The 27,966-nt window shown below is 32.8% G+C and overlaps 2 protein-coding genes across 2 annotated transcripts in view; one reads left to right on the top strand and one right to left on the bottom strand.

The window, feature by feature from the left end:
• Positions 1 to 21: 21 nt before the first annotated feature.
• Positions 22 to 27,966, bottom strand: part of LOC131130186 (prostaglandin G/H synthase 2-like) — a 34,238-nt gene continuing 6,293 nt past the window's right edge. Inside the window, exons 3-12 of the mRNA XM_058074442.1 lie at positions 11,610 to 11,775; positions 11,421 to 11,537; positions 11,185 to 11,328; positions 10,955 to 11,098; positions 9,249 to 9,430; positions 9,091 to 9,174; positions 7,540 to 7,786; positions 5,469 to 5,755; positions 5,244 to 5,391; positions 22 to 2,449 (exon numbers count right to left, since the gene is read on the bottom strand). Coding sequence (XP_057930425.1) covers positions 2,037 to 2,449; positions 5,244 to 5,391; positions 5,469 to 5,755; positions 7,540 to 7,786; positions 9,091 to 9,174; positions 9,249 to 9,430; positions 10,955 to 11,098; positions 11,185 to 11,328; positions 11,421 to 11,537; positions 11,610 to 11,664 — 1,821 coding nt within the window. The 5' untranslated portion in view covers positions 11,665 to 11,775 and the 3' untranslated portion in view covers positions 22 to 2,036. The remainder of the gene's footprint in view (positions 2,450 to 5,243; positions 5,392 to 5,468; positions 5,756 to 7,539; positions 7,787 to 9,090; positions 9,175 to 9,248; positions 9,431 to 10,954; positions 11,099 to 11,184; positions 11,329 to 11,420; positions 11,538 to 11,609; positions 11,776 to 27,966) is intronic.
• LOC131130190 (cytosolic phospholipase A2-like) overlaps positions 12,205 to 27,966 on the top strand; it is a 29,355-nt gene continuing 13,593 nt past the window's right edge. The window contains exons 1-11 of the mRNA XM_058074448.1: positions 12,205 to 12,472; positions 15,967 to 16,037; positions 17,835 to 17,916; positions 18,020 to 18,168; positions 19,293 to 19,406; positions 19,486 to 19,523; positions 20,405 to 20,549; positions 21,970 to 22,106; positions 23,675 to 23,897; positions 23,969 to 24,083; positions 27,806 to 27,943. Of these exons, the coding sequence (XP_057930431.1) occupies positions 16,020 to 16,037; positions 17,835 to 17,916; positions 18,020 to 18,168; positions 19,293 to 19,406; positions 19,486 to 19,523; positions 20,405 to 20,549; positions 21,970 to 22,106; positions 23,675 to 23,897; positions 23,969 to 24,083; positions 27,806 to 27,943 (1,159 nt within the window). The 5' untranslated portion in view covers positions 12,205 to 12,472; positions 15,967 to 16,019. The remainder of the gene's footprint in view (positions 12,473 to 15,966; positions 16,038 to 17,834; positions 17,917 to 18,019; positions 18,169 to 19,292; positions 19,407 to 19,485; positions 19,524 to 20,404; positions 20,550 to 21,969; positions 22,107 to 23,674; positions 23,898 to 23,968; positions 24,084 to 27,805; positions 27,944 to 27,966) is intronic.

Below are 27,966 nucleotides of genomic sequence, written 5' to 3'. Positions count from 1 at the left end.
TATAATTTAATAATCAAAAATACTTTGCACATTTCCACAACTTGGATCAAAAGATTGAATGTCAAGAATATCAAAGAAAAGAGTGACAATGATAACAATGATATTCATCATTTCCCGCTAAGCACAATTAGCGCTAACCTGATATGTAAATAGCCGTTGATAACATATCTAACATGAATATTCAAGTGAGTTTTCTACAAGACATCAAATACACATTAATATAAAACTGTGCAACTTAGATCCAGTGTCATTTCAAATGACTATAAAAAAAACACATAAAAAAAAAACAATTATAAATACAAAAAAATACTCAAATCAATTAAAATCATTCAATAATTTTAAAGGGTCACTGTATCCACAACTCAACAAGTACTACGTTTTGTCTGGTACAAAGTAAAAATACTTAAAAGTGGAAAAAACGAGCAGCACTTAGTGTATAAATAAAAAAAAAAAAAAACGTCAGCCATGTAACTTATACTATAACGGCGTGAAAATTGTAAACTAACGTTCAAGTATCAGGTGGCAGTCGCTGAGGTCTTTCATTTTACAATAACTTACAATACACGCTGTGTTGTAATAAATAAACCACATTTAGCCATAAAACAACATATAGAATTCCATAGAAATTTATCATTCTCTGATAAATACAATAAATAATTAACAATAAATAATTCAATATTATATTCAAATATTCCGAAAGTTGTACATTAACAAGAATTTTGTTTGTTTAAAGTCGTAAATTAGCGAGAGTAAAGTTGTAAATTTGCGAAAATAAAGTGGCAATATTATGAGAATAATGTCATAAAATTACAAGAACAATTTTTTTTTTATATTACGAAAATTAAGTTGTAAATTTACAAGAATGAAGTCGGAAATTTACAAGAAAAAAAACTTGTAAAATTATCAAAATAAACTAGTAAATTTAATTTAGAAAATTAATAAAGTATAACGTCTGCAAGTGGTGGATTTCTCTTACAAATACAATAAATAATTAACAATAAATAATTAAAAATTATATTCAAATATTCCGAAAGTTGTACATTAACAAGAATCGTAAAGAGTCGTAAATTAGCGAGAGTAAAGTTGTAAATTTGCGAAAATAAAGTTGCAATATTATGAGAATAATGTCATAAAATTACAAGAACAACATTTTTTTGTATTACGAAAATTAAGTTGTAAATTTACAAGAATGAAGTCGGAAATTTACGAGAAAAAAAAATTGTAACACTATCAAAATAAATTAGTAAATTTAATTTTAAAAAAATTAATAAAGAATAAAGTCTGCAAGTGGTGGATTTCTCTTATGAATACAATAAATAATTAACAATAAATAATTAAATATTATATTCAGAAAGTTGTACATTAACAAGAATTAGTTTGTTTAAAGTCGTAAATTAGCGAGAGTAAATTTGCGAAAATAAAGTTGCAACATTATGAGAATAATGTCATAAAATTACAAGTTACGAAAATTAAGTTGTAAAATTACAAGAATGAAGTCGGAAATTTACGTTGGAAATTTACGTTGGAAATTTACGTTGGAAATTTACGTTGGAAATTTACGAGAAAAAAAACTTGTAACATTATGAAAATAAACTAGCAAATTTAATTAAAAAAAATTAAGTACTTGCAGACTTTAAGTATAAAGTCTGCAAGTGGTGGATTTCTCTTACAAATAAAATAAATAATTAAAAATAAATAATCAAATATTATATTCAAATATTCCGAAAGTTGTACATTGACAAGAATTAGTTTGTTGTAAATTTGCGAAAATAAAGTTGCAATATTATGAGAATAATGTCATAAAATTACAAGAACAAAATTTTTTTATATTACGAAAATTAAGTTGTAAATTTACAAGAATGAAGTCGGAAATTTATGGAAAAAAAAACTTAAAAAAAAAAATAAAATAAAATAAACTAGTAAATTTAATTTAAAAAAATTAATAAAGTGGTGTATTTCTCTTATAAATACAATAAATAATTAACAATAAATAATTAAATAGCTGAATGAAATAATAACAAATACTGCAATAAACTTTAGAGCTCAGTAGTCCTTTCTTTCAAAATGACCGTAGGGTTGATGTCACTACGGCGTGACGGCGACGTGCTGGAATTGATGACCACGGATCCTGTATCTTTCACGTCAGGCACATTAAAAGACGCCACGGGGCAAGGCCCCCTCACGTTATTGCACACCAGCTTCTGCAGCGATGCCGTGTTGACGATGTCGAATCCTACGCTGCCTCCGAAGGTGCTGGGTTTCCAGTATTCCGGAGAACAAATGGGGTTTCCCATCAAGCCTTTGAGTGAGAAAGGGGCGCCCATCTCCACCATGGTCTCCCCAAAGATGGCGTTTTGCCGGGGTTTTTCCACCAGCAGTCCCGGGTAGAGTTCCACAGCGTCAACGTCACCGTACATCTCCTCCAGAACTGCTGCCATTTCTTTTTCTCCTAAAGATGGAGGAAGAAAACAACTTTAGTTTATATCAATCTGGTTTTTATTATAAGGAGGATAAATATTTATTATTGTTTATTCCGTTCTACTGGAATATCACTGGCTCGCTCACATATGTTCAAAATTTTTATACTTCAGTGTTTTTGAAGAAAAATATTCTAAACTTTCCCCTCCGGAGTGAGACCTCTTGTTTTTGTTTATATCTCGTTCACCGCGTTGACGATTTGCTTACACGAACTTAGCATCTGGGTTGTATACTAGCGGAAATACTTTCATAAACGCTTTAATTCGGTTTTTTTTTAAGAGGTGTATCATTTTGTTTTGATAAACGATGCAATACATTCAGCAAAAATGTCACATTTTCTAAACGTCATAGTGTGTGTTTAAGGAGAGAATTGGGGTAAAACTGCTCTTTTTATCTGTGAACGTGACATGTAAGTACTAAGTTCAAAATTACGACGATGAAAAAAAATCGTAAAAAAAAAAGAAAAATCATAGATTTTGAGAATAAACTTGTAATATTTAAAAAAAAAATATATATATATATATATATATATAAACTTGTAATATTCAGAAAGTTGTACATTAAGAAGAATTTGTTTATTTAAAGTCGTAAATTAGCAAGAGTAAAGTAGTAAATTTGCAAAAATAAAGTTTAAAAATCATAGATTTTGAGAATAAACTTGTAATATTTAAAAAAAAATATATATATATATATATATATAAACTTGTAATATTCAGAAAATTGTACATTAACTAGAATTAGTTTGTTTAAAGTCGTAAATTAGCGAGAGTAAAGTTGTAAATTTGCGAAAATAAAGTTTAAAAATCGTAGATTTTCAGAATAAACTTGTAATATTAAAATATATATATATATATATAAACTTGTAATATTCAGAAAGTTGTACATTAACAATAATTTGTTTGTTTAAAGTCGTAAATTAGCGAGAGTAAAGTTGTACATTTGCGAAAATAAAGTTTAAAAATCGTAGATTTTGAGAATAAACTTGTAATATTAAAATATATATATATATATAAACTTGTAATATTCAGAAAGTTGTACATTAACAAGAATTTGTTTGTTTAAAGTCGTAAATTAGCGAGAGTAAAGTTGTAAATTTGCGAAAATAACATTTAAAAATCGTAGATTTTGAGAATAAACTTGTAATATTAAAATATATATATATATATATAAACTTGTAATATTCAGAAAGTTGTACATTAACAAGAATTTGTTTGTTTAAAGTCGTAAATTAGCGAGAATAAAGTTGTAAATTAGCAACATTTTTTATATTACGAAAATTACATTGTAAATTTCCAAGAATGAAGTCAGGAATTTATGAGAAAAAAAACTTGTACCATTATGAAAATAAACTAGTAAATTTACAAGTGTAAAGCCGTGAATGTTATGATCATAAAGTCGCAATATTATGAGAATAGAGCCATAAATGTAACAAAACTTGTTATATCAAATACATGAAGTTGTAAATTTACAAGAATAAAGTCGTAAATGTACAAAAAAAAAATGTAATGTGAAAATAAAGTTGTATATTTACAAGAATGAAGTCGGGAATTTACGAGAAAAAAAACTTGTAACATTATGAAAATAAACTAGTGAATTTACAAGTATAAAGTCGGAAATTCCGAGTATAAAGCCGTAAATGTTATGAATCTTAAAGTCGCAATATTATTAGAATAGAGACATAAATGTATAAGTAACACAACTTGTTATAGACTAAGGTTGTGAATTTATGATAATGGAGTCGCGATTATTACGAGCCGTAAACGTATGAGAAAAACATTACAAACATACAGTCGCATAATGAGAATAAAGTCATACAATTACGAGAAAAATAACTGTAATATTACGAAAATAAATAAATAAGTTTACAAGAGTAAAATCGCACATTTATGAGAGTAAAGTTGTAAATTTACCATAATAAAGTGGAAATATTATGACAATAACGTCGGATATTTACGAGAGTAAAGTTGTAAATTTACCATAATAAAGTGGAAATATTATGACAATAACGTCGGATATTTACGAGAGTAAAGTTGTAAATTTACCATAATAAAGTGGAAATATTATGACAATAACGTCGGATATTTACGAGAGTAAAGTTGTAAATTTACCATAATAAAGTGGAAATATTATGACAATAACGTCGGATATTTACGAGAGTAAAGTTGTAAATTTACCATAATAAAGTGGAAATATTATGACAATAACGTTGAATATTTACGAGAGTAAAGTTGTAAATTTACCATAATAAAGTGGAAATATTATGACAATAACGTCGCATATTTACGAGAGTAAAGTTCCAAGAAAAATAACAGTAATATTACGAAAATAAAGTTTACAAGAGTAAAGTCGCAAATTTACCATAATAAAGTGGAAATATTATATTATATTATATTATATTTTATTTTATTTTATTTTATTTTATTTTATTTTATTTTATTTTATTTTATTTTATTTTATTTTATTTTATTTTATTTTATTTTATTTTATTTTATTATTATTTACAACAATAAAGCTGTAAAAAAATTACGAAAATAAAGTCATAGTAAGTAATATTACATAATTGTGCACAGAGAGATTAGCATGTCTAGCTAGCTAGCCCTTCTCACTAGCCATTCTTAACCCCAATGCCTGAGTTTTTTATCGTAAATTTATGATGTTATTCTCAAAATTTCTGAATGTTTTTTTTTTCCAATGTGGCGCTAATACTTTGTCATACAAAATAAACAAAACCATAACCAAAATATGATTATAAATGCTCATCTCACCTGTCAAGTCCTCGAATGACTTATACGGAGTCATGGAGAATCTTTTCCTGTATGCGTTCAGGGACTGATAGCGCATTTTCCTGCTGTCCTCGATGGATTTAACGGCCACATACATGATCGGCGCGGGGACATTCCGCCCACCGGCAACCTGAAAACAACACAACGGGAAAAGATGTTAGCAGTAGCTAACATCTAGCTAGCGCCACTAATGTAAAACAAACCTACCCGGCCGGCTATCTGCTTGGTGAACGACTCCACCAGGTTAGCGATCCCGTGCTCGGTCACGACAGAAGTGTTAAAAACGAACTCTTTGTAGGTGTAATCTTTCTCCTCGATGTGGAAGGAATCGGGCATGAGTGGGTGCCAGTGGTAGAGGGTGTTGAACTCGGACGCGATGCGGTTCTGGTACTGGAAACGCTGGCTGAACAGCAGCTCGGGATCGAATTTGAGCTTGAAGTTGTAGCCGCTCAGATGCTGGACGTAGTCCTCGATTACGATCTTGATGGTTTCTCCTGTAGGACAAACGATTCTCCATGTGTTAGCGTCTGAAAAGTGACTCTCTTGCTATTCGGTTGGGTTTGTCGAGGTGCACAATTTGGCAAGCGGATGCCGGGCGATAGAGAAACGAATCGTCTTTATGAAGTCATTTATGTTTTGAAATGTGGAAGTGTGCAACAGGATCTGAGGGACGTGATGAATGAACTTCTACTTTTCCACTTCCTGGGGTAAATACGCCAGCAGCCTCATGACACAGCAGCTTCAGGTATTATTATTATTGATATTAATAACTTTATATTTATATTGCATTTCCTGACTGATTCGTTCGCTCCAGAAGAAACCAAAATGTCTGAAAAACGAGGAAATCATGTCAATAATTATAAATGACGTGACGACATTGAACCTATTGTTGATGCAGACTTGGCCCCATGGTGGGTTATTTTGCAATGAATTAAAAAAAAAGCCTGGTAATGGTTTTATTTCATTTGAACATGCATCAGATTACACTTGAATGCATCACATAATCAGTTCACAGTTCCACATGTCCAAAAGGAGTAGGAAGAAGCAAAGCTTATTAAATCCTACCCCTCCATCTGGTACTTTTACAATCAGTAACTGTTACATTTGTTCACTTCCTGTTTTCCTAATATAATTTAAATGATTTATGTTATTGTTTAATTGTTTATTTTTGTGTTATTTATTTATTTATTTATTTATTTATTTATTATTATTTTGCCACGTACCAAAGTAGGAGGTGATATGAGCATCCATCAGTATCCATCAGAGTATCCAATCAGTAACTGTTACATTTGTTCACTTCCTGCTTTCTTAATATAGTTTAAGGTTTTTTGGTTTTTTTTTTGTCAAATTAGTTCCCAGTTCCACATGTCCAAAAGGAGTAGGAAGAAGCAAAGCTTATTAAATCCTACCCCTCCATCTGGTACTTTTACAATCAGTAACTGTTACATTTGTTCACTTCCTGCTTTCCTAACATAGTTTAAGGTTTTTTTTTTGTTTTTTGTTTTTTTGTCAAATCAGTTCCCAGTTCCACATGTCCAAAAAGAGTAGGAAGAAGCAAAGCTTATTAAATCCTACCCCTCCATCTGGTACTTTTACAATCAGTAACTGTTACATTTGTTCACTTCCTGCTTTCCTAATATAGTTTAAGTTGTTTTTTTTTTGTCAAATCAGTTCCCAGTTCCACATGTCCAAAAGGAGTAGGAAGAAGCAAAGCTTATTAAATCCTACCCCTCCATGTGGTGCTTTTACAATCAGTAACTGTTACATTTGTTCACTTCCTGCTTTCCTAATAAAATAAAATAAAATAAAATAAAATAAAATAAAATAAAATAAAATAAAATAAAATAAAATAAAATAAAATAAAATAAAATAAAATAAAATAAAATAAATAAATAAAATAAAATAAAATAAAATAAAATAAAATAAAATAAAATAAAATTTTCATCAACTGCTTGTATTGTTTCTTGAATTGGCTCATCATTGTGCATTGTTTGAGGGTCTTACTCAATCCATTCCATAGTTCGATTCCACATACTGAAATGCTATGGCTTTTTAACGTAGTCCTAGCATATGTGTTTCAAATGTAGTTCTATAGGCGGCATTATGAATTATCCTTACTGGCCTTTTTTTTCAGTACATTTAGCGAGTGAAGATTGCTTTTATAGTGATTAGCCCATATTTCCACACATGTGGACGGCTAATCAGTAATGCTAAGAGTGCGGAGACGAGGTTTTACCATCCAGTACATGCTATAGTACTACTGTATTACGGTACTCACCAATCAGAATGAGCCGTGCCGTTTGAAAGAGTCTTTCATCGTCCCAGTCAGGATGGACCTGCTTCAGGACGTCACACACCCGGTTGTGCTCCCGGAGCCATATGGTGGCGTACATCATGAGACCGGGGACCAGTCCGAACGCCTCGTGTCCCACGGCAAAGCGATGAGAGTCGGGTACATGAGGAGGGTAGTGCATATCAACGCCCACTTCCTTGACTGTCGGGGGGTACATGTCTCCATCCAGCATCTGCGGAGTCATAAAATAAAATAAAATAAAATAAAATAAAATAAAATAAAATAAAATAAAATAAAATAAAATAAAATAAAATAAAATAAAATAAAATAAAATAAAATAAAATAAAATAAAATAAAATAAAATAAAATAAAATAAAATAAAATAAAATAAAATAAAATAAAATAAAATAAAATAAAATAAAATAAAATAAAATAAAATAAAATAAAATAAAATAAAATAAAATAAAATAAAATAAAATAAAATAAAATAAAATAAAATAAAATAAAATAAAATAAAATAAAATAAAATAAAATAAAATAAAATAAAATAAAATAAAATAAAATAAAATAAAATAAAATAAAATAAAATAAAATAAAATAAAATAAAATAAAATAAAATAAAATAAAATAAAATAAAATAAAATAAAATAAAATAAAATAAAATAAAATAAAATAAAATAAAATAAAATAAAATAAAATAAAATAAAATAAAATAAAATAAAATAAAATAAAATAAAATAAAATAAAATAAAATAAAATAAAATAAAATAAAATAAAATAAAATAAAATTAAATTAAATTAAATTAAATTAAATTATTTAATTTACTCATATACATATTATGACAATAACGTCGCATATTTACGAGAGTAAAGTTATACATTTACCATAATAAAGTGGAAATATTATGACAATAACGTCACATACTTCAATACTTCAAACAAAATAAACATCATACAAAAAAAACGTATGAGAAAAACATTACAAAAATACAGTCGCATTATGAGAATAAAGTCATACAATTCCAAGAAAAATAACAGTAATATTACGAAAATAAAGTTTAATTTAATTTAATTTAATTTAATTTAATTTAATTTAATTTAATTTAATTTAATTTAATTTAATTTAATTTAATTAATTAATTTTATTTTATTTAATTTTATTTAATTTTATTTAATAAAAATAATTTTATTTAATAAAAATAATTTTATTTAATAAAAATAATTTTATTTAATTTTATTTAATAAAAATAATTTTATTTAATAAAAATAATTTTATTTAATTTAATTTAATTTAATTTTAATGACTTATATGACTGCAGATGCTTAATTTAATTTAATACATTTTAATAAAATAAAATAAAATAAAATAAAATAAAATAAAATAAAATAAAATAAAATAAAATAAAATAAAATAAAATAAAATAAAATAAAATAAAATAAAATAAAATAAAATAAAATAAAATTAGGGAAAATGGGAAAATGTGAGATGCTTGACCCGAAACAGGGATTTTCGTGCTACACGTTATCGCCACATACCTGATATTTAAGCTTGCCATCTTTGAAGAGCCTCAACTTGTATTGCCTCTCCTGACCGTTTCCGTAAATATGACTGAGATCCACCTGAAAACATGACACAGCATTAAATGAGATGTTCCATATTAAAAAAAACAACCATCCATGTCTACTCTACTCACCCCGTGTCCTTTCGCCTGAGTGAAGGCGGGACCTCTTTTCATGTCGGATTTGAAGAACTGATGCGTGAAGTGCTGAGCGAAGAACGCAAACATCAGGCTGGTTCCCTGCGGGTCGGGGATGAACTGTCTTCTCATCAGGAGCTTCTCAGCAAGAACCTTAGCGTCGGGTAGCTCCTTTTTACCTGCACGGGGGGCAATTAATTACAACAGTGATTTTTCAACCACACTAGTGTACCTTGAGAAACCGTCAGGTGTGCCGACGGAGGTCTAGTGGTTAGCGTGCAGACCTCACAGCTAGGAGACCAGGGTTCAATTCCACCCTCGGCCATCTCTGTGTGGAGTTTGCAAGTTCTCCCCGTGCATGCGTGGGTTTTCTCCCAATTAATTAATTAGAGATGTCTGATAATTATCAGCACCTATAATTATTATCAGCATAAAATACTGATATCGGTTGATATCGGTATCTGAAAACCATGAAAACCAAGGGCGGCACGGCGGTTTAGTGGTTAGCGTGCAGACCTCACAGCGAGCAGACCAGGGTTCAATTCGGCCATCTCTCAAATGTTTAAATTTTTACATTTTTAAAATGTTTAAATGTTTAAATTTTTAAAATGTTTAAATGTTTAAATTTTTGAATGTTTAAATGTTTAAATGTTTAAATGTTTAAATGTTTAAATTTTTAAATTTTTAAATTTTTAAATTTTTAAATTTTTAAATTTTAAATTTTTAAATTTTTCTCAGCCATCTCAGTGTGGAGCATGTCCTCCGCGTCCTACGTTTTCTCCGGGTACTCCGGTTTCCTCCCACATTCCAAAAACATGCTAGGTTAATTAGCGACTCCAAATTGTCCATAGGTATGAATGTGAGTGTGAATGGTTGTTTGTCTATATGTGCCCTGTGATTGGCTGGTTCAGGGTGGTTCACCAGTTCAGGGTGTACCCCCGCTCAAACTCTCTGAGTTTAATTATAAAATATTAGCAAGATTTAATTTGATCTTTTCTTGTTTAAATTTATCCCGGGTGCGTTCTTTCAGCGCATTGCTCAGATATGACGTAACACGCAGATCCAGACGTTCTTCACTTTTAAAAATGGAGGCCAGCAATCGGCATTGGACTGCTAAGCAAAGTTTGATTTTGATTCAAACTAAATTTCAAGACTAGACAGACGAAAAACTGGCAATACGGAGTTATTCCAACAAGTGAAAGAAAAACTCGGGGAAGTCGCTATCACGTGATGTTGATGTTTACGTTTTACTGGGCATGCCCTATTTACTATTCTGGTTGATTTTCACGGCGCATGTAGACAAGAGATTGGAATATTCCTTTCCATGGATACCATTGTTTCCTGAAAGGTCATTCGGAAAGAGAAAAAGTGGTCATGTAAAAACATGGCTACTGTGGAGTGTCTGTGGTGTAAAGACTAGCATAGCAATGTAATATTGGTCCGTGTGGCAACACCTACCTTGTTCCTCCCATAGACTTATTGATGCACGTGTGAGGTCGTGGTGACATTTTGTAACACTTTTGGTTAGTGGTGTGCCACAAGATTTTTCCAATGTAAAAAAAAAAAAACATGCCGTGGCTCAAAAAAAGATTGAAAAACACTGAATTCCAACATGCAACTAAGTCAAGTGAGGAGCCACTACTTGCTTTTTATAGTCAGGAATCTAAGAAAACTGGTTTCTCCGAGGTGGAGAAACAACTCACCTACGACTCCCATCGGGGTTGGGCAATCCTGCGGAACCGGGGGGAGGGCTCTGGTGTAGTAGGAAAGGTTGGAGTAGGCCTCCCAGCTTTTGTAACCGTAATCAGCGTTGTACGTCGGGGGGCTATCAATCATGTGGGAGCGAGCTAGAAGAAGAAGAAGAAGAAGAAAAAGTATTAGTTTTATGTTATAATACTATATTATATAATACTATCGCTGCGCGGTGGCTTACATGTCAGCACATATTTCATGATGGCATCTCTTAGGAATGAGATGTTGTTGATGATGTTCCAGAAGCCCTTGAAGTGGGTGAGAATATAATGGACCGTGTTGGGTGACGGTTTCAGTAGGAGTTTGATGCGGGTTCGGAATTCGGCTGTAGAGGTCGGAAAAAAAAAAAAAAAAAAATCGTGAATCGATTACCCGAGAAGATGGAACGCAAAACGGAACGGTGTACGGTGTACTCACGCCTGGTGCAGTTGGGACCGCTATATCCCGTACGGGTGCAGTCGCATTCATACGCTCGGGTTCCGAGTGCGGTGCAGACGCCTCGGTTCTGGCATGGTTCCGAGCAACATGGGTTACCTGAGAAACACACATGCAATGGAGGGTATAACGGCGGGAAAAATCCCAACATGTGACCATGTGACTTCTTACCTCCAGCACAGACAACACAACCAAGAGCCAAAATGAAAAAAATTAATGTGTTCATACTCCAAAAAATTTTTGTCTTTTTTTTTTCTTTTCTTCTTCTTGGCTGCACTCCTCTTCACCTCCGCAGTGTTGTTTTCTCTCTGGGAGTTGAACGTTTGAGTGTCCCATCCTGCCACAGGGAGCACCTTTATAGTGGGGGGAGTGACGTCACACGCAGTCTCAATGCATATAGTAGACACAATTTCCCCTTTGCGCAACCGCACACCTTTATAATTGTTTTCTTATGAGTAATCTTAATAAACGTCAATTATTTTTATTATTTCTAAACGTGTATGTATTCAATATTATCGTAGATAATTTTGTTCATTATTATTTTTATTATTTTTGGTATTTATATTAATATTATGTTGTTATTACGAGTCGCGTAATTCACGGAATTGAATTTAATTCCGGATTTAAGCATCACAGATGTTTTATTTGTAAGTAAAGATACACAAAAGGTGTTTTTTTGAGTCACAGTGATGGACTCGTACATTTGGCAACAGAGTGAGTCGCGCCCCCAAGCGGACGCAGCGTTACGCACACAGGAGCGCACTTTCCAAGTTGAGTTTCCGCCGCGTAAAAATCATCCATTATGGTTTCTGGTTCGGAACTATGCGCTTTTTCCGCTGTGTGGGGGGGTGGCGGCTTAAATGTATTATGTGCTATCAACAAGAACGTCAGTGTTGAGGAAGATTGAATGCTTTTGCTGTGAGTGCGAAGCACCGCCTCCCTTCCACGACTTGTGGTGGAACAAGATTCTCGATCGGTGACATTTTTTTTTTTAATTTTTTTTTTGCAAGGATTTGTGAGCCGATACGTTACAGGTATGTGTACTTTCTTTACCTCGCATCGTTCGGTGTTTTTTTTAATCGAAATGCCGTCACAAAGCGGACTGATTTTGGGACTTTTGACGCGAATTTGAAATGACGAGGAAACCAAAAAAGAGGCGATACTATCATATCAAACTTGTAAATACTCACATTTTGTCAGACATAAACTGTCAGTAAATGGTTAAAACACTCATATTAGCTTATTTAGCAAACGTTTCTTGGATGTGTTCGTTGCTGAGAAGCGATTTCACGTTTGCAAAATGAACCATATTCATTCGAACGTTATCGCTGTAAAATAATAACTGCTCGTTTATGAACTGTCCACACGGATCAGTATTGTTGAACCACCATTAATAGTAACACCGTGATGACTACTGTGAATTGGGAATTGGGTATTGGGAATACACCTTTCTGTCATTCACTTCACTCCAGGTCATTTTTACATTGTGGCAAAACACAACAAAAGTGACTTTATAGCATATTTAAAAAAATATATTAAGTTGATTCACCTCTTCTTATATAAATATACATAACCTGACAAAGGTTATCAAGGTGTCCCAGTCAAAACGCGGCCAAATGTGGCCCGCAGGACACTAGTTTGAGGCCCCCGCCTTTTATATGAAAGTTTAATGTTTGATATGGATGCTGTATGGTATCATGTACCCAGAAAAAATTATCACGTTTGATTCATGTTCATGTTAAAGGTTAAATAACTGTTAATAGTTATCCTCCCCATCCGTGTGGAAGTGGTAAGTTTTTGGCTTTTTTTTTCAAGTTTAAAGGAAATAACTTGAAGGCTACCGTTTAGGTCAGCGGTCTCAAACATGTGGCCCGCGGGCCAAATGTGGCCCGCAGGACACTAGTTTGAGGCCCCCGCCTTTTATATGAAAGTTTAATGTTTGATATGGATGCTGTATGGTATCATGTACCCAGAAAAAAATTATTACGTTTGATTAATGTTCATGTTAAAGGTTAAATAACTGTTAATAGTTATCCTCCCTATCCGTGTGGAAGTGGTAAGTTTTTGGCTTTTTTTTCAAGTTGAAAGGAAATAAATTGAAGGCTACCGTTTAGGTCGCTAGCGCTCTAGTTTGCGAGTTAGCATGTGTCTCAAGACCCTGCAGTTGCGCAATATGTTGTAAATAAAAAAAGTATAAATGTGACTATAGTCGTGTTTTGTCATGTCTATTAAAAAAAAAAGATTAAAAAAAGATAAATAATTATCTCTCAGAAAATACTTAGCAAAATATGTATAAATCAGGGGTCTCATGCGGCCAAAAACTTACCACTTCCACACGGATAGGGAGGATAACTATTAACAGTTATTTAACCTTTAACATGAACATTAATCAAACGTAATCATTTTTTCTGGGTACATGATACCATACAGCATCCATATCAAACTTGCGTGGGGCCGCACTAACATTAAACTTTCATATCAAGGCGGGGGCCTCAAACTAGTGTCCTGCGGGCCACATTTGGCCCGCGGGCCGCGTGTTTGAGACCCCTGACCTAAACGGTAGCCTTCAAGTTATTTCCTTTCAACTTAAATAGCCAAAAACTTACCACTTCCACACGGATAGGGAGGATAACTATTAACAGTTATTTAACCTTTAACATGAACATTAATCAAACGTAATAATTTTTTCTGGGTACATGATACCATACAGCATCCATATCAAACTTGCGTGGGGCCGCACTAACATTAAACTTTCATATCAAGGCGGGGGCCTCAAACTAGTGTCCTGCGGGCCACATTTGGCGTTTCATTTCAGTAAAAAGATCCGTTCATTTCGGTCAATTTGTTAGCCTGTGATGTCCCCCTGTGCATAGACCCGGTTAGCTGTGTCGAGTCAGTCCGTTCACTAATGTTCATGTTCGTTACGACTCAACAGTGCAACAACACATGATGACTAATTGGTGTGTCAGTCATGAACGAACGGGTCAAAAGAACTAGTTCTTTTTTGTGAACAGAATGAACAGAATGCCCAGACCTTAGCTCCAGTGTCCCCCAGGTAAATTGAGTTTGAGACCCCTGGTCTAAACGCACCCCGAGTGCGTGGGAACGTCCATGTTTGTGGTCTTGTTGGGCTGACAGAGACAGAGGATGGTATGTTCAATGTAGATAATGATATCAGGAGCAATGATATCCATGACTAAAACTTCCTGGAGTGCCGACACACCAACGTCAGGATATGGGACTTCCATATCATGGAGAACAGGAGTACAACATATAAAAAGTTGAGTCTAATCTATGCCGGTTTATGTTGGTCTAGTCCAGGGGTCAGCAACCCACGGTCGCTAATTAACCTAGCATGTTTTTGGAATGTGGGAGGAAACCGGAGTACCCGGAAAAAAAACCCACGCATGCACAGGGAGAACATGCAAACTCCACACAGAGATGGCCGAGGGTGGGGAAAGACAAAATAAGAAGCTAAAAAGTTACCACTTCCACACAAAATAGGAGGAGAACTTATTCATTCATTCATTTTCTACCACTTATCCTCACGAGGATTGCGGGGGTGCTGGAGCCTATCCCAGCTGTCTTCGGGCGAGAGGTGGGGTACACCCTGGACTGATGGCCAGCCAGCCAATCACAGGGCACATATAGACAAACAACCATTCACACTCACATTCATACCTATGGACAATTTGGAGTCGCTAATTAACCTAGCATGTTTTTGGAATGTGGGAGGAAACCGGAGTACCCGGAAAAAAAACCCACGCATGCACGGGGAGAACATGCAAACTCCACACAGAGATGGCCGAGGGGTGGGGATAGACAAAATAAGAAGCCAAAAAGTTACCACTTCCACACAAAATAGGAGGAGAACTTTCATACACATTCATACCTATGGACAATTTGGAGTCGCTAATTAACCTAGCATGTTTTGTACCCGGAGAAAACCCACGCATGCACGGGGAGAACACGCAAACTCCACACAAGAGATGCCCGAGAGTGGAATTGAACTCGAGTCTCCTAGCTGTGACGCCTGCATGCTAACCACTCGACCACCGTGTTTTTTTTAAATGATTTTTTTGCGGTTCCAGTCTATTTTCCTTTGGTGAGCGTTGAGGTAAAACGTCTCTTTTGATAGTAAAGGTTGCCGACCCCTAGTCTGGTCTCTTCCACGCTCTTGGGAAAATGTTTGTGAAGACGTCGGGTTTTAGCTGACTCACACACGGAAGGCGGCATGTGCCAGAATGAGCTGGCACTTGCAGGATTTGGACCACCGAGGCAAACTACGTGACCGGCGGGACGAGCGCACAATCTCCCTACGTGCACCCGAGCCCGTCAGTTCTGGCACGCTTTGCTGAACCCATGAGAAAAACCTGGATGACCTCCGCAACACACACACACACATAACAAACACAGGCTTGGAATGATCCAATCCCAATCCAGATGTGTTTAGGAACTCTTGTAAATGAAAGTCTCCATCCGTGTCATTTGTATCTCATATTTTTGTTTCATTTTTCTGACTCTCAAGATGTTCTCCTGAGTTTCCATCTTGACCCAGACTGACATCACTGACATCACACCATGGCATCAAATATAATCGTGAGTACCGACGCTTCATGTTGTATCAATTAGCATGTTGATAAATGCAATAAAACAAAGGAATCGAACATTTTTTTTTTTTTTAGGTCTCTTGAACTTTTAACCTTCTCGTTGTTTTTTTGTTGAAACTGTCTCCACGGTTACTTAGTTCTTGATGACTGACACACCTTAGAAGCTTCAGTGAACTCAGAAAGATGTCAAGTGGTTTTAGAAAAGACTTTTTTTTTTCGGGAGGGAGGGCGTCGAAACAAAACACAATCCATTAAAGGATTCTGGTGTAATTTTGTTCGATTTCCTACAAAAAAAGATTTGACCCCCACTCTTTCGTCAGAAAAAAAAGTTTTCTTTCTACCTTTTTCTGTTCTTTAATAATCAGCAGTAGAACATAGGTAAGTTTCAGGAAAATATCAGTCCCCGACTAAAAAGGTTGTGAATAGATACATTACAAGCATTACTTTACAACAACTATACAAACATAAACAACATAAAAAATGGCAATTTATGTACACACGTACTGGCTGCACGGTGGTTAAGTGGTTAGCACGCTGGCCACACAGCTAGGAGACCCGAGTTCAATTCCACCCTCGGCCATCTCTGTGTGGAGTTTGCATGTTCTCCCCGAAAATTAACTATATCAGCAAGTTGAAGTATTTGTGATTTTAGAATCCTTGAACTTGCTGTTTTTAAGTATTAAGCAAGTTTAAGTATTTCAGTTTTAAGCAAGTTTAAGTATTTGTGATATTAGAATCCTTAAACTTGCTGTTTTTAAGTATTGAGCAAGTTTAAGTGTTTAAGTTTTAAGTAAGTTGAAGTATTTGTGATTTTAGAATCCTTAAACTTGCTGATTTTAAGTATTAAGCAAGTTTAAGTATTTAAGTTTTAAGCAAGTTTAAGTATTTGTGATTTTAGAATCCTTAAACTTGCTGTTTTTAAGTATTTGGCAAGTTTAAGTATTTACGTTTTAAGCAAGTTTAAGTATTTAAATATTATATAATCCTTCAACTTGCTGATATAGTTCATCTTCAAACAGCTAAAATAATGCATAAGGCTAAAAATAACCAATTAGCTAAAAATGTCATCCAATACTTCTCTACAAGAGAGGAGAAATATGATCTCAGGGAAGAAGTACATTTGAAACACTTCTATGCTAGGACTACGTTATGCTAGCCATAGCATTTCAGTATGTGGAATCAAACTATGGAATGGATTGAGTAAGGAAATCAAACAATGCACAACGATGAGCCAATTCAAGAAACAATACAAGCAGTTGATGAAAATAAAATAAAATAAAATAAAATAAAATAAAATAAAATGAAATAAAATAAAATAAAATAAAATAAAATAAAATAAAATTAAATAAAATTAAATAAAATTAAATAAAATTAAATAAAATTAAATAAAATTAAATAAAATTAAATAAAATTGAATATAATTAAATTAAATTAAATTAAGAAAGCAGGAAGTGAACAAATGTAACAGTTACTAATTGTAAAAGTACCAGATGGAGGGGTAGGTCCATTCATACCTATGGACAATTTGGAGTCGCTAATTAACCTAGCATGTTTTTGGAATGTGGGAGGAAACCGGAGTACCCGGAGAAAACCCACGCATGCACGGGGAGAACATGCAAACTCCACACAGAGATGGCCGAGGGTGGAATTGAACTCGGGTCTCCTAGCTGTCAGCCTGTTAACCCAATCACAGTCACAAATAAATGAATGTATAACTAAAACATGTCTAAAAATATCCGTGTAGATTCCATTTTCATTACGTGTAAATACTTTTCCGACATTTCAGGTGGAACAACAGTTTTCCCACAAATTAACAGTGACGGTCGTCCGAGCCGAGAGCGTCACCAAGGGAGCGCTGGGAGACTTGTGTGAGTTCTTCTCAAACTTCTTCAGCGTGTTCAAAAAAAATCTTATCAAACAAACAACAAACTAACAAACATCAGCACGTAACGTTTCTGCGTACTCGTATAGTGGATACACCGGATCCGTATGTGGAGCTGTTCATCCCGACGGCCCCGGAGAGCAGGAAGAAGACCAATCACATCGACAACAACGTCAATCCAAAATGGGACGAGACATTTCACTTCATACTGGACCCGAACCTCCAGAACGTTCTTGAGGTTGGTACTTGCTAACTCACTTCAAAAAGCCAGATTGTTGAAATGATGTGGATTATTCATTCATTCATTCATTCATTCATTCATTCATTTTCTACCGCTTTTTCCTCACGAAGACAGCTGGGATAGGCTCCAGCACCCCTATGACAGTATCACTCGGATACTGTGAACATCCAGCAGCAACACAACATTTTGGCATGACTACTATTTTGATGAAAAATATACTGAACCAGGGCTGCACAGAGGCCGGGTGGTTAGCACACAGGCTTCACAGCTAGGAGACCCAAGTTCAATTTCATCCTCGGCCATCTCTGTATGGAATTTGCATGTAGGTTTTCTCCGGGTACTCCGGTTTCCTCCCACATTCCAAAAACATGCTAGGTTAATTAGCGACTCCAAATTGTCCATAGGTATGAATATGAGTGTGAATGGTTGTTTGTCTATATGTGCCCTGTGATTGGCTGGCTGGCCACCAGTCCAGGGTCTACCCCGCCTCTCGCCCAAAGACAGCTGGGATAGGCTCCAGCACCCCCCGCGACCCTCGTGAGGATAAGCGGTAGAAAATGGATGAATGAATGAATGAGTTCTCCTCCTATTTTGTGTGGAAGTGGTAACTTTTTGGCTTCTTATTTTGTCTTTCCCCACCCTCGGCCATCTCTGTGTGGAGTTTGCATGTTCTCCCCGTGCATGCGTGGGTTTTCTCCGGGTATTCCGGTTTTCTTCCCACATTCCAAAAACATGCTAGGTTAATTGGTGAATTAACCATTAGTGTGAATGGTTGTTTGTCTATATGTGCCCTGTGATTGGCTGGCGACCAGTCCAGGGTCCTGGGATAGGCTCCAGCACCCCCCGCGACCCTCGTGAGGATAAGCAGTAGAAAATGAATGAATGCTATTAAGTTTCAGACCGAGGGGGAGAAGTTAGGTTATGAAGAGAAGGGGCCCCAGGACAGAGCCCTGGGGCACACCTGTGGTGACTGGGGAGGGGTCTTAGGAGAAAGACTTAAGCTGTATGAACTTGTTTAACTTGGAAAAAAAAGCTGGTTAGAAAAGCTGGTTTGCGGTGCGTTTAAAAAGATGGGAGATTCCCAAATTAGCTTTAGTCTAATTCATGTTGTTTGCACTCAGATAACGTTAATGGATGCCAATTACGTGATGGATGAGACCCTCGGGACCGCTTCCTACGACATCTCCAAGCTCAAAGTGGGACACAAACAAATGGAGACGTTCCTCATTGGCAAAGTGAGCTCCATCACTGACAAATATACAGATACACAAATATGTATATAAATATGACTGACATATTTTATTGTTTTGACAGGCCACCAAGGTCTACCTGGAGATGTATCAGGAGATCTGGTAAGTGATCCAAAATCAGTGATTTTGGGATGCTGTTTTTTTTCCGAAATGTTTTTTTTTATGCCAGATGTGACCGCAGATATTTTCCCAAAAGTCCAAAAGGGAATCATCAGGCCTTAATGTTCCGTTTGTTCAGCAGTGGTTTTTGATCTTCGGTCGTTTTAAAAAAAATTAAATTTTTAAATTTTTAAATTTTTAAATTTTTAAATTTTTAAATTTTTAAATTTTTAAATTTTTAAATTTTTAAATTTTTAAAATTTTTAATTTTTTAAATTTCGAAATTTCGAAATTTCGAAATTTCGAAATCGAAATTTTTAATTTAGCCTGTCAACCCTTCGGAAATTGTACGAGGTCATTACTCTCACAGTTTAGAACACTAAACTCATCACACAGCAACTTAACTCTCAAAAGGTATACTTAATAAGTATACAAACATATACCATTCATAGGTCGCGGGGGTGCTGGAGCCTATCCCAGCTATCTTCGGGCCAGAGGTGGGGTTCACCCTGGACTGGTGGCCAGCCAGCCAATCACAGGGCACATATAGACAAACAACCATTCACACTCACATTCATACCTATGGACAATTTGGAGTCGCTAATTAACCTAGCATGTTTTTGGAATGTGGGAGGAAACCGGAGTACCCGGAGAAAACCCACGCATGCACGGGGAGAACATGCAAACTCCACACAGAGATGGCCAAGGGTGGAATTGAACTTGGGTCTCCTCGCTGTGAGTCCTGCGTGCTAACCACTTTACCACCGTGCAGCACACAAATTTAGAGTGTGTGGCTTATACACCAAAATTTACCGTAGACTGTATCTTCTTATACCGCAAAAGTAAAGTTGTAGTAAAGTTGTTGCACTTGTTTGTACCGACAGTACCAAGTTGGATCTCCGCTTCAGCCTGGCTCTCTGTGACAAGGAGAAGCAGTTCCGTCAGACCCGCAGAGAAAGAGTAATGTTGGGGATCAAGAAGTTACTGGACATGGAGAAGCCACGTTTCCTTCCCAGCTCACCAGAAGAGGTGGGTAGGCTTGTTGAGAAAAAGAAAAACATGAAGTATTTATTGCTTCCTTTAGAGGAACATCAACATGCTTTCATATGCACAGACCAAAGCTATCACACCAGAAAAAAGGATCCAACAGAAACCTAGTCTCTGTTTTTTCCAAATATTCTGTCCTCCAGAAGTCTTAGCTATTAAAATCACTCAACCCGGACATGAGAAGAGAAACAGATGTTAGAGAAATACAGTAAGAAGGTATGCTCAAAAGACATTTTTTCCCCCTGGCCCAGACGCCATTTGAATGGTAATGGTAATGGTTTTATTTCATTTGTACATGCATCAGATTACAATTGAATGCATCACATAATCAGTTCCCAGTTCCACATGTCCAAAAGGAGTAGGAAGAAGCAAAGCTTATTAAATCCTACCCCTCCATCTGGTACTTTTACAATCAGTAACTGTTACATTTGTTCACTTCCTGCTTTCCTAATATAGTTTAATTATTAAATTAAATTAAATTAAATTAAATTAAATTTCAATTATTTTAATTATTATTTATTATTATTTATTATTAATTTAAATAAATTAAAATTCTTACTACTTACTGTATTTCTCTAAATCTGGTTCTCTTAAATTAAATTAAATTAAATGTAATTTAATTAGGAAATCTAAATTAAATTACATTTATTTATTACCTTATATATATATACCTTATATATACCATTTATTTATTATTATTTATTTATTACATTTAAATTAAATGTAATTTAATTTAATTTAAGAGAACCAAATTTTAAAATTATTTGTATTTGCTGGTGCGTGTCCTTTCTGCTGTGAGCAAACAGCATGATTTTAGTTTTACTTTACGTTTTCTCACGTTGCTGTCTTTAAAGTCCTCATTACATTAAATGTTTAATTAAATTAACTTAAATTAAATTAATTTAATTTAAGAGAACCAAATTTTTAAATTAAATTAAATTAAATTAAATTAAATTAAATTAAATTAAAAATTTAATTTAATGACGAAGGACATGCACCAGCAAATACAAATAAACGGTGATTTGATTTTAGTTTTACTTAAGTTCAAGGACAATCTATTAATATCAAACCATCTTTTTAGCGTGACGTTTTCTCATGTTTTCTGTCTTTAAAGCCCTCATAAAATCCAAAAAGTTTGAAAAACAATACTACTAGATTCATACTATATTCAAACAAATGCAGCCATGAACTATTTTAGGGTAAAACGTTGTGCTTGTGTTCCTTGTCATGTTTAGCGTGTACAGGATATTCTTCAGGAATTAGATAAACACTTCAACTCGCTTGTGTGGGTTTTATGCAACCGCTTCTGAACTGCTGATGATATAATAATCATAATAATAACAATAAACAGTGTCCATCAGGATATAGTTGACTATCTGTGATGTTCTTTTGTGTGAGACAGGTACCAGTGATCGCCATCTCGGGTTCAGGAGGTGGATTTCGTGCCATGGTGGGCTACTCGGGTGTGATGAAAGCCCTCTTTGAGTCTGGAGTTCTGGATTGTGCCACCTATATTGCTGGTCTCTCCGGATCCACTTGGTTTGTGTTTTTTTTTTTTTTTTGTTATTCTCCATAATTCTTCCATAATGCAGTCTGGTTTCTTATATTTTCAACTAAATATTTTCCTCTTACTCAACATTTTTCTATTTTCCACGTTTACTGGTATGAATCTGTCATCAAGGAAACACTGGCTTTTCTCATTTCATTTTCCATAAGCGTGGGATGGCTTAATGCAGGGGTGTCCAAACTTTTTCCACATGGGGGCCCCATACTGTACAAAGAATGTGGGGACCACTTTGATTTCTATATTTGGTGAACCAATCCAACATATGAATATATTCAAATAAAAAACATTTTCTTCTTATAAAATACTTTTTTTAAAGCAAATTTTTGCATTAATTAATTAAAAAAATATATATTTCAACTTTATTCTTGTGAATATTTGTTCTTGTACTATTATGATTATTATTATTATTATCTATGTACTATTATTATTCCAAAATATTTTGACTTTATTCTCATAATTAATAATTATAATTAATTATAATCATAATTATTTCTCACACTTTTCCCAACATTTTGTTTTTATCTCATGATTTAAAAAAAATAACATGCTTTTTCGACAAATTTCCAACTTTATGCTTCTTAAATTTCTTATTTATTAGAGTCATTTTTTCCTCACAATATTATGACTGTATTCTTGTAAAATTATGACTTTTTCAGCAAATTTTGGCATTAAAATTTTTTTAAACAAATATGTCAACTTTATTCATGTGAATCTTTGCTCTTGTAGTATTATGACTTTATCCCAAAATATTTTGACTTTATTCTTGTCATTTTGTAATACTTTTTCCAACATTTTGTTTTTTCTCATGATTAATTTTTTTTTAAATAACATGCTTTTTTCTTTTTTATGAACTTTTTCTTATTATAATACACTTTTTTAAAAGCAAATTTTCGCATAAAATTTTTAAAAAAAGTAAATATTTCAACTTATATTTCAATTTATTTTTGTGAATATTTGTCCTTGTACTATTATGATTTTATCCCAAAATATTTTGACTTTATTCTTGTCATTTTGTAACACTTTCCCCAACATTTTGTTTTTTTCTCATTATTAATTTTTTTAAAGAACTTTTTCTTATTATAATACATTTTTTTAAACACTTTTCCCAACATTTGGTTTTTTTCTCAGGATTAAAATAAACAAATAAATAAAAATAACATGCTTTTTGCAACATTGTTTCTCATAATATTATGACTGTATTTCTGTAAAATGATGACTTTTTTCCTAATAAGATTATGACCATTATCTCTTAATATTCTATTTACTTACTTTACTTAATTATCTTTTTATTCTCCAAATATTTTGATATTATTCTTGTAAAATTACTGCACTTTTCTTGCATATCTGCTGTTGTTTTTTTTGTTTTTTTTTGTTTTTATTTTTCCTGTTACGTTAAAGTCTTGCCAAACCTCATTAAAAATAAACTGGACACCCCTGGCTTCTTTAAGAGCAGTACCTCCTGATTAAATACGATATTTGACAACATTTCAATATTGAATTAAATTTATATGTTCATCTAATTCTCTGTTTGGCGCTCCAGGTACATGTCCACGATGTACTCCCATCCCGAATTTCCCAATAAGGGTCCAAAGGAGATCAACAAGGAGCTAATGAACCAAGTCAGCAGTAATCCATTAAGACTCTTACTGCCGCAACACATAACCAACTACATCCAGGCTCTGTGGACCAAGAAGGCCTCAGGACAGCCTGTTACCTTCACCGATATCTTCGGGATGCTCATAGGAGAGACGCTGATACCTGCGGTAAGAGATGCCTGACGTTTTTTTTTCTATTTTATTACCGTACATCATACTGTATTTTATCTCTCCATCAGAGGATGGACATCAAGCTGAGTGACATCCAAGAGAAAATCGACCAGGCCCAAAGTCCTCTTCCTCTCTTTACGTGTCTCCATGTCAAGCCGGATGTTTCTGAGCTCATGTTTGCAGGTACATTTTAATTTTAATTGTATTAAATTAAATTAAATTAAATTTTATTAAATTTTATTAAATTATTAAATTAATAAATTAAGAAATTAATAAATTAAATTTTATTAAATTACATTTAATTAATTAAATTAAATTAAATTAATAATTAATAAATTAATAAATTAAATTAAATTAAATTAAATTAAATTAAATTAAATTAAATTAAATTAAATTAAATTAAATTAAATTAAATTAAATTAAATTTGTGTCACACACACACACCAAAAAAAAACAAAAAACACATGCATGGTGTAATTGAATTGAATTGAATTGAATTGAATTGAATTGAATTGAATTTAACTATGTTAGGAACGCAGGAAGTGAACAAATGTAACAGTTACTGATTGTAAAAGTACCAGATGGAGGGGTAGGATTTAATAAGCTGAGTGACATCCAAGAGAAAATCGACCAGGCCCAAAGTCCTCTTCCTCTCTTTACGTGTCTCCATGTCAAGCCGGATGTTTCTGAGCTCATGTTTGCAGGTACGTTTTATATCAGTACTTGCATATTAAGTCGTACTGTACCTCCGTTATCGGTGTTAGTTGGTTCCATCCAAGTATTCAGTATTAATAAATGAACTATTGGATATTGTACTTGTACTTCGGTACGAGGTGCATTATTAAAAAAAAAAACAAAACAAAAAAAAACCTTAAACTGTATTATGGAAAGCAGGAAGTGAACAAATGTAACAGTTACTGATTGTAAAAGTAAGTATAAAATTTGTATTAAATAAAATAAAATTAAATTTAATTTAGAAATATTTCAACTTTATTCATGTCAATCTTAGTTCTTGTACTATTATGACTTCATCCCAAAATATTTTGACTTTATTCTTGTCATTCTGTAACACTTATAATACACTTTTTTTAAAAGCAATTTTTGCATAAAATTAAAAAAAATAAATATTTCAACTTTATTCTTGTGAATAAATTTAATTTAATTTAATTTAATTTAATTTAATTTAATTTAATTTAATTTAATTTAATTTAATTTAAGCAGTCTTTTGACATGGAAGTCGTGTCTTGGGGAAACAGTTTCTGTCACACACACACCAAAAAAAACAAAAAAAAGAAAACACACGGTGTAATTTAATTTAATTTAATTTAATTTAATTTAATTTAATTTAATTTAATTTAATTTAATTTAATTTAATTTAATTTAATTTAATTTAATTTAATTTAATTTAATTTAATTTAATTTAATTTGGAAAGCAGGAAGTGAACAAATGTAACAGTTACTGATTGTAAAAGTACCAGATGGAGGGGTAGGATTTAATAAGCTTTGCTTCTTCCTACTCCTTTTGGACATGTGGAACTGTGAACTGATTATGTGATGCATTCAATTGTAATCTGATGAAATAAATGTTCAAATGAAATAAAACCATTACCATTACCATATTTAAAATATAGAAAACTTGTTTACGACATCCTAAAAACATTTTTAAATAATATCAGAGCCCTGTAAACATAAAGTAACACCCCTATGGTCACCTATGGTTTGCTTTTCTTCTGTTCTGTCATGATTTCCTGTTTGACAGCGAAGCTAAGCTAGTAGAAGGAACATTATGGAGGTTCTGTGCTCAACTGAGCCTTCATGTTGTTGTTGTTATTGTCGTTAGCACGGCAACCCACTATTTGTCTCCTGTTATGTGTTATTATCACACCTCAAATTAAATCAGGACATTCAGACTATTTCTTTCAAAGTCGAAAGCGTGACTACCGTGCGTGTGTGTTTTTTTTTTTTTTTTGGCGAAACTGTTTCCCCAAGACACGACTTCCATGTCAAAATACCGCTTAAATATCAGCAATTTTCAAAAGCAATAATTGGTGTAATTAGCGTTTCCATGCCATGTTCCATGTGTCAATGTATGTTTTGCGTGTATTTCTGGCTCTATTTTTACCCACATGCCTGAAGTGGTTGTTGTTATTCATCATATGTCATACAAGCCTGGACAAATACTTCATGATGACAGGCTTCGGTATACTTACTGTACATATACTACAGTACTCTGTATGGGACAACAGTGTTTGTCGGCCCTGAGGCCAAAAGTAAAGCCCATATTGACCTACTTCTTGTGTTTTAGTACACAACAAATAGTAGAGTAACCCGACTATGACAATGTTAATAGTAAATACTTTTACATGTATAAAATAATTCTAAATACAGATAAATAAATGAGGAATGAATGGGATTTATGAACATTTAAAGTTACTTTTTTCCTTTATTTAAGATGTGATTTTTGATGCGAGTGTTCCCAAACACACCATCTTCCTGTTTTGTTATGTTATTCGCTGAATTCAATTCAATCAAATGTTGTATTTCACACTCTTTATCAAAAATGCTGACACTTTCTGTGGCTCCATTGTGGGTTATTGAATGTAATGGTAATGGTTTTATTTCATTTGAACATGCATCAGATTACAATTGAATGCATCACATAATCAGTTCACAGTTCCACATGTCCAAAAGGAGTAGGAAGAAGCAAAGCTTATTAAATCCTACCCCTCCATCTGGTACTTTTACAATCTGTAACTGTTACATTTGTTCACTTCCTGCTTTCCTAATATAGTTTCAGTTTTTAAAATTTTTTATTAGATTTTTTTTTTAAATGTAAAAATTTTAAAGTATGAAATTATGAAATTTTAAATTTTAAATTTTAAATTTTAAATTTTAAATTTTAAATTTTAAATTTTAAATTTTAAATTTTAAATTTTTAAATTTTTAAATGTTTAAATTTTTAAATTCATTCATTTTTTTTTATTTATTATTTATTTATTTAGTTCTTGTACTATTATGACTTTATCCCCAAATATTTTGACTTTATTCTTGTCATTTTGTAACACTTTTCCCAACATTTTGTTTTTTTCTCATGATTAAAAAAAAACTAACATGCTTTTTTTTCAACAATGTTTTGACTTCATGCTTCGTAAAATTCTTATTAATTTAATTTAATTTAATTTAATTTAATTTAATTTAATTTAATTTAATTTAATTTAATTTAATTTAATTTAATTTAATTTAATTTAATTTAATTTAATTTAATTTAATTTAATTTAATTTAATTTAGAACACATTTTGCTTTGTTCAATAATGAAATATTTCTGGCCACCTTATGTTGAATATTTGTAATATGAGGTTTCCAGCTCATATTTTCATCTATTGTGATCCCCAGGTGAAAAACTGAATTGAATTGAAAAAATAACTCATGGCAAAACCGGAAGGTGGTGTCTTGCCGCTACATTGTGTCTTTTTAAATAAATATTTCTTTCTTTTTGTGAATATATTTTCTTGTACTATTATGACTTTATCCCAAAATATTTTGACTTTATTCTTGTAATTTTGGAACACTTTTCCCAACATTTTGTTTTTTTCTCATGATTAAAAAAAATAACATGCTTTTTTTCAACAATGTTTCGACTTCATGCTTCGTAAAATTCTTATTTATTAATTAAATTAAATTAAATTAAATTAAATTAAATTAAATTAAATTAAATTAAATTAAATTAAATTAAATTAAATTAAATTAAATTTAATTTAATTTAATTTAATTTAATTTAATTTAATTTAATTTAATTTAAAACACATTTTGCTTTGTTCAATATTGAAATATTTGTATTGATGTTTTTTGTTTTTTTTTACAACGAGATGGTGGTCCATGTCTGAGTTAACACTTTTACCTGCAGACTGGGTGGAGTTCACACCTTACGAAATTGGAATGGCGAAATACGGCACCTTCATGACCCCTGACCTGTTTGGAAGCAAGTTCTTCATGGGAACTGTTGTCAAGAAATACGAGGAAAATCCTCTTCACTTTTTAATGGGTGAGAAACTCAATATATGTACT

Source organism: Doryrhamphus excisus, chromosome 5 (genome assembly GCF_030265055.1).
Source record: "Doryrhamphus excisus isolate RoL2022-K1 chromosome 5, RoL_Dexc_1.0, whole genome shotgun sequence".
Classification (NCBI taxonomy): Eukaryota; Metazoa; Chordata; class Actinopteri; order Syngnathiformes; family Syngnathidae; genus Doryrhamphus; species Doryrhamphus excisus.
Note: the sequence above shows the minus strand (reverse complement) of the source record. Positions and strands in the feature narration are given on the sequence as shown.